Source organism: Sabethes cyaneus, chromosome 1, assembly GCF_943734655.1.
Source record: "Sabethes cyaneus chromosome 1, idSabCyanKW18_F2, whole genome shotgun sequence".
Lineage (NCBI taxonomy): Eukaryota > Metazoa > Arthropoda > Insecta > Diptera > Culicidae > Sabethes > Sabethes cyaneus.
The window spans coordinates 26286243-26293656 of record NC_071353.1 but is presented as its reverse complement, the minus strand read 5'-3'; the positions used below and the strand labels follow the sequence as shown (position 1 = coordinate 26293656).

The following is a 7414-nucleotide window of genomic DNA, read 5'->3' as shown; positions in this document are numbered from 1 at the left end:
ATGGACAAGAAACGTCCGTATAAGCGCGTAAAATCAGAGACGCGGCCGGGCAGTTGTTTAGGCTTCGACAACCTAGGACCCTCCGAAGTGGTAGTGGGCCGCCGAAAGGAGAAGTGTAGCAAACGGCGAAAGAGAAGCGTAGCAGAGGCGGTGATCAAACGAACCGAGGAACGAATCCAGCAAGGGAAAATGAGGGCTGCGGATAGATCAGAAGGCAGTGTACAGAGGCGTGCTTGGCAGTGTTGGAGATTCAGTAAATCCAGAACGACCAGGAGTACACTGGATGTTACGGGCGGGGGTGTTGCAACACGGCACTCCCCTGTTGATGAAGGTTGGCTGACAGACCCCTGACCTGACGTTTGCAAAGCGAGCCGGCTGACAGACCCTTGGTCTGACGTAATATCATCAGTAACGTACCGAGGAAGGCAAAAAATGTAAACAAAGTGATCGGGGAATTAAAGCATAATTGTACAATTGAACGATCGATCAGAATTAAAGATTTAGTTTAATAGAAAAGAATAGTTTAAAGAGAACAGATTATAAAGATACGGTTTCAGATTTAGCAGATTAGACCTGTAAGTAAAGTGATAAAAATAATGGTGAAACAATAATTATAAAGTTATATTTACCTGCAGAAAGCGATACCTGTAAAAGAGAGGTTAGTTAGACGGAGATTACTTACCTGTTAAATCAATCTGAAACTCGACCGGGAAAGTTCCTGTAAAAGAAGTATGCTGAACAAAACCTAGAAAAATACTTACTCTAATACTTACCGTGTTTCTTCGCAGGAAGATAAAATATAGCGTGAAGCAGCAGTGAAAAGTGTAGGAAGATTAGAGGAACAATAGAACCACTTCTTGTAAGTACATAGAAGGATAAAATAAGTTGTAAAACTAATATCGACAAATAATTGCAGTTTGAGCGACACAAAATAAAGGTCTGCTACAAAAAGGGTTTCTTTCGAAACAGACGTAGATCTACGTCTTAAGGTCCGAACAGAATGCTGCGTCCGTCAGTGTTATTCTGACAGTTTTCCCATGGGTCTACTGTCAAATTGACGCTGACGGATGCGTTGACGCAGCATTCTGCTTGGCCCTTTACCGCATCCAAAAATTAGATTCAAGCCAGCGTCACGAAAGAATGAAAGATTTTGAACGCTAATAGCTCTTCCAACTTAGAACGGATTTTGAAGGTTCCCGTACCATTCGATTGATAAAAGATACAGCAATTGTATGGCTTTCTTGAAATGATTGTTTTCTAATCGCTACATAGTGAAAATCAACGGAAACTGTTAAGTTAATATTCCGTGTCGACGGACGACGATTACATTCACCAAGCTTGTGGTTGTGGCAGCTGTTACTGCTTCAAGACATAGAAGCAGAATAAATTTGCGGTGATTGCGTAGTCCTGCCGTTTTGACATATGGAGAATATTGTAATGACGTAAAAAGAAAAGCATTATCGTGTGGCTTTTTGCTAGCTACATAATGCTGCAAACAGGCGACATATGCACTCATGGACTGGCTAATGTAAATCAATTTTCGTGCCTTGACGGTTGTAACCGCGGAATAAGAGAGCAGACAAGAGCGAATATGCTCAGATGGCAAAGAATGAAATTAAATGGCAACTGCACGGCAAGTTAGGCAAATGCCTAACAACTGTCAGTCGGCCCAATTAGCGAATCAGCTGGAATAGCAGTCGTGATCCAATTAACGAGTTCAGGCTGTACTCCGATTTTGGTACTAGTAAAAATATTGTTTTAGCATCACAAAATACACAAAAATGCGATACGACAACCCCCCAGTTGGTCTCGAGGTATGATGCTGGCCTAATAAACCAGTCGTCGTATGTTCGAATCCCGACTGAGAGAGGCTGTTAGAGTCAATTGGATCGTAGCAACTGGCCCAGCATACCTGTGATTAACCCCTTTTTAAAGTAACGCGTCCAAAAAACACTGACAGTTATTATTACTCACCCTGTAGAGTATGCATTAATATGTGAGGATTAGGAAAAGACGACTAGATGAGAAGGCAGCGTACCTAGAAAAATGAAAAAACTAAGTAATAAGGCATTAAATTTGCAGAGAGCCTACAAGAAATCTGTCACAAAGGCGAGAAGTTGTGGAGAATCCGCGGCGGCAAGGCCAAACGGTGGAATGACCAACGAGCTGGGAACGGGCTTTGTAGTTTTGGGCAGAATGCAGGATCGCGTGACGAACTAGAAGGCGATTAACGAGAGGAGGTGCATAAAGAGTCTTCAACTACACCATCATAAACGTGCAATACCCACACGAAGGTAAACCCGTGAATGAAAAGAAAGTATTCTACGTGCAACTGGACGTAACGTACGACAACTGTTCGCCATGGGACTTGAAGATCGTCATCGGGGATATGATATGATGTATAGAGCGGTGATCTGGCCCCATAACCTGCACACCGATACCAACGATAACGGCCAGCGATGCATCAACTTTGTAACTTCCTGAGGCCTGGTGATCAGAAGCACTTTCTTTCTCCGCAAAGATATGCACAAAGCCATTTGGAGATCATCTGAGCAATGAACATTGAATCAAATCGACCATATTCTCTTCGATGGCTGATTTTTCTCGAACATCATCAGCGTTGGTGATGGAGAATAAAAGAATAACTTGGAAAACTTATCTAACCATTGCCACTAGGGAGATTTCGGTCAAGTATCGACGAGTGCGAAATGAGTTGACCATGGCCACGATCCTGATTTCTAAGCAGGAAAAAGTGCCAGAAGGAGGACAGAGATCTTAAAGAGCTAAAACAACTATTCCGGGCTAATGGCCCGCGCAAGTTCTCTGAGAAGATGTACCTATCTTGGAAACGGTACACACCGAAGCCTGATATTTGTAGGAATGAGGAGGAAAATCTTATGACAAATAAGCGCGAAATAGTCCACAAGCAGGGCTGTCCTGCACTCAGTGCACCTATTTTGCTTTTTAAGCTGTAACACCTCAGGCAAACAAAATTCGAAAATATTATGTATGGCGCATTTCTAGAGTCAACTCTAATCCCTAAGATTATTGAACTAAGTATTGCTCTATCTTAAGTATTTACGGCGCACTCTCATTTTACACTGTGTGGTGTGCTGAGAGCGCTCTGGGTGCACCGCCCACTGTGAACTGGGAGTGTGCCGTAAATATTTAAGACAGAGCAATACTTAGTTCAGCATTCTTATAGATAATAATCAACTCTACAAATGCCCCATACATAACATATTCGAATTTTGTTTGGCTGAGGTGTTACAGCTAAAAAAGCAAAATAGGTGCACTGAGTGCAGGACAGCCCTGTCGATAAGTGAAAGCAAATTAATCATTGGTTATTTGAGCGTATATTAATAGAATACCTGAAAGGATAAGTTGGAAGCAGTTCTTCGATGGGCATCGCAATGGTGATATAATAGAAAGAGATGGAATGGAAATTAAACTGGGAGTCTACAAGAAATAACAGCATGCCGACTTCCGATCTCGGTGAAATCGAGCGAGTAAATCGGACTAATACAGGCACCTGGAAGCACCGACTCCCAAGAGAACTCTACAAAAATGGTAATGAACCACAAGGATTTGTGTGAAGGAGAAACTACCGGGCAAGGGGATGGAAGGTGTGGTTTATCTACACCTCTACAAGACATATACAAAATGGACGCTCGGCTCAATTGCTGTAAATACCGCGGCATTAGGCTAAACAACGCCTTTTACAAGACGCTCTTCCAGATCTTGTTACATCGTCTATCCACAATAGCAAGAGGTTTCAGGCAGTATCGGGCGGGCATTATAGGGGCTCAAATTTTCACACTCCGACAAATTCTCCAGAGGTATCGGGAGTATAACGTGACCTTACTTACTTACTTTAGCAGCCTAGAGCCGGAGTGGCTCATGCCGTATCAAGAATTCCTCTCCATTGTACTCGACACATGCAAGTCGGATTCAAACTGGTTGAGCCATCTAGCACGTTGGGTCCCTCTATTTCTGGTGCCGGTGGGGTTCTTGAAGAGAACGGATTTCACTGCACAGTCGTCCGGAATCTTTGCGACGTGACCGGCCCACCGTAGTCTCCCAATTTTCGCCAGGCGTACGATGGGAATCTCTCCAAGCAGAGTCTGTAGCTCGTGATTCATACGCCTCCGGCACTCTTCGCTTTCCGTTTGTACTCCGCCAAAAATAGTCCGCAACACCTTTCGTTCAAATACGGCTAGTGCACTTATGTCCTCCATAAGCAAAGTTATTGTCTCAAGTCCGTAAAAAACTACCGGTCTGATTAGCGTTTTGTACATCGTCAGCTTTCTGCGGCGGCGAATACTCCCAGATCGAAGCATCTTGCGGAGGGAAAAGTAATCTCGATCTCCAGCTTGAATGCGTCGTTGGATCTCCTTACTAGTATTATTGTTGACGGTGACCAGAGACCCCATATATACGGACTCATCAACCACTTTCAGTTCATCACCATCAATAGTCACTGTCCGTGGGAGGCAAACGTTGCCTTTTCCTACCATATATTTGATTTTCGACACATTGTTTTGTAACCCTATCCTCCTAGCCTCCGTTTTTAGTCTGGCGTAGATTGCCTCCGTCGTCCCAAGGTTTCTAGTAATTATGTTGAGGTCGTCTGCGAAGGCTAGGAGCTGGCTACTCTTGCTGAACCACGTGACCATGCATCATATTTTTGTGGATTTCAGCGTGCTATTTGATACAGTTGAGTACTAAAAGCTAGGGCTATGGATAATGTACGAGAACAGATTTCCGGACATACTGACGAGGCTGATCAAAGCTACTTTGAAGTGAGTGTTGTGTTGTGTGTATGTTTCGGAGGTACTCTCGAATTGTTTCGAATCGCGCAGAAGACTGGAACTAGGAGATGGACTGTCCTGTATATTAATCAACATCGGTATTGAAGGTGTGAGAGCGGTATCGAAACGATTAACGGCAAGACTAGCCTTTGCAGTCGACCTTTATATCATTACTAGAAATCCTGGGATGACAAAGGCTATCTACGCCTACTAAAACGGGGGATAGGGGGACTGGGTTACAAATCAATACGTCAATAACCAAATATACGGTAGGAAGAGACTCCAGAGAAAACAACGTTCGCTTCCCCTGAACGGTGACTACTGACGGCGATGAACTGGAAGTGGTTGATGAGTTCATGTAATGCAAAGAGATTCAACGACGCATTCAAGCTGGCCAGCACGTCTCTCATCAAGACGCTTCGATCAAGGAGTAACTTAGAGACAGTAACTCTGCTTATGGAAGATATATGTGCACTTGCTGTATTTGAACGAAAGGTGTTGCAGTTGCAGAGTGCAGACTATTTTTGGTGGAGTACAAAGGCCTATAAACCATGAGCTGCAGGTATTACTTGGAGCGCAAGGATCGACAAGTTCTTGATACAGTACGAGCTACCCCAGCCGCTGGAGCAGAAGATGGATGTTAAACCATTATCCACCACCTTGGTTTTTAAAATGCTATCAAACATCTGTAGCCTTAGTAACAAAACTGACATTTATCAGCGCCAACCCTTTTTCATACGATTATAATCGACTGAATGACACGATTTGTTTAATCCATTCCTGCATTCCTGCATAAAGCTCTATGCACTACATAGAGTGATTTATCTATTTTGGACAAACACTACGCGTTCTCTATTTTGGACATTTCCATTTGGTTTTACGTAAATATCCAAAATAGAGTACGCGTTACGCATGTGCAAAATAGATAACTCACCCTATGATGTCACCCATTTTATTTGTATATTTCAGTTTAATATAGCTAGGTTCAACACTGGAGCCTCGTTCCATCGCCAACAATGACTTTCACTTCAAATTTCCACTTAAGCCAAGACCCAAACAACAATCGCTACGCTTGAACTTCGTTTGCATACACTGCCGCTATTATCTTATAATAACATTTTGCATATTACGCGAAGACTGCACTTTTAGATGCAAGATTTCGGATTAGTGTTTTGTTAGGAATTTTTTTCAAAGTGTTGCGTCCGATAATCTGTACTTCATCTATAATATAAGATAAAACAAAAAAACTAGTTAGACCTAATCAAACAAATACCCCGACTAAATCGGTTGATAATAAATAAGTAATAAATTAGCACATCCAAAAGGGGCAAACGGGTTGCACTCTATTTTCTCTTGTCCTGCTCACCGACACTGATCAAATCGGAGAACGAAGGTTGCTTCGAAGATGTCTTCACGGAGTCTTGCGAATGTCGTTTTTGATTCTTCGGGCGTTTTCCATGCAAGTGTTGCGGAACCTTCGGCTTATAACTGGAGTAACCATCGTCCGACTCTTCACTCAGCTCCAAGTCGGTTTTCTGCAAAAACGGATACTGCTGCGAGTTTTCTTTGGTCGCTCCGGATGACACAACGACAACCTTTTTGGAATTGAAAAGCTTTACCAGTTGGTAAGAGTTGAATTATCGAATCCGGGGTTCAGAGAGTACTTACCGTGGGTGTGTTGGTAGTGGAATAATCACGAATGTAGTTTTGGAGCACACTAAGAAAAAATAGAAATCCGATGAATGTTAGAACTGCAACCGAAGCCCCCTTGAAGCGAGGCTTGCCAAACTTTCCGTATGGAATACGGTACGGAAACGGTGGGGGTAATGGCGGAGGTGGTGGTGGCGGTACTGGCGGTCCACCTCCAGAGAAAAATCCAGGACCAGTTTCACCTTGCCAGAATTCTCCTCCGTCGTCATAAATATCTGGCCCGGATCCCGGACCGTAAACAGGATATTTGCCGAACGGTTCGTGGTGAATACGCTGGCTGAGCGTAGCGGCCGAAGAAGGTGGCCCAGTAGTACTGGTGCTACCCATGGCAGCGAACCTCTGCAGAAGGTGTTCTGCCATCGCTTTGAAACAAAGACTGTTGATCTGATCAGGATTTGGAAGTGTATTAGATGCAACGCTCTGACTGAAACTAACCGACGGAACCAACCGCCAGAAACATTTTACTTTCGACAACATGAACCGAGACCAGTCAAGGTTCAGCGAGTCGGCAGTACGACGGAAGGGAGCAAATTGTTTCCCGCAACATGATTTACTAAAACGCATTCATCGTCGTTTTATCACATTAGAGAGGAAAGTACGGGAGAGTACGAAAAGAAACAAATGTCTTGCTAAAGTGCATAGAAAGCGCAGTCGGCGTGAAATTGACGAAATTATCCCAAATCAGCTGACTGCGGTGAAATGAGAATTGTTCAAGTTCGAGTACATCTACAATGACCGATACCAGCTTTCTTCATTGAGCTGAACTTTTTGTTTTATGTTGCAAACTGGAAAACCTCTTGAATCTATGGAAAGCAAACAATGTTTTTTATCATTGTGATACATAACCCCTCTATTAGCATCATTGGTATGAATCGGAGTATCACTCCTTAGTA

The 7414-nt window shown here is 43.4% G+C and overlaps 1 protein-coding gene across 1 annotated transcript; it reads right to left on the bottom strand.

Annotated features, from left to right (window-relative positions):
* Nucleotides 1-559: 559 nt before the first annotated feature.
* LOC128745490 (uncharacterized) lies at nt 560-6881 on the bottom strand. The gene is made up of 4 exons (XM_053842564.1): nt 6480-6881; nt 6178-6406; nt 683-718; nt 560-573 (listed from the first exon to the last, which is right to left on the bottom strand). The coding sequence occupies exons 1-4, from the start codon at nt 6879-6881 to the stop codon at nt 560-562; spliced, it is 681 nt and encodes a 226-aa protein (XP_053698539.1).
* Nucleotides 6882-7414: the final 533 nt, after the last annotated feature.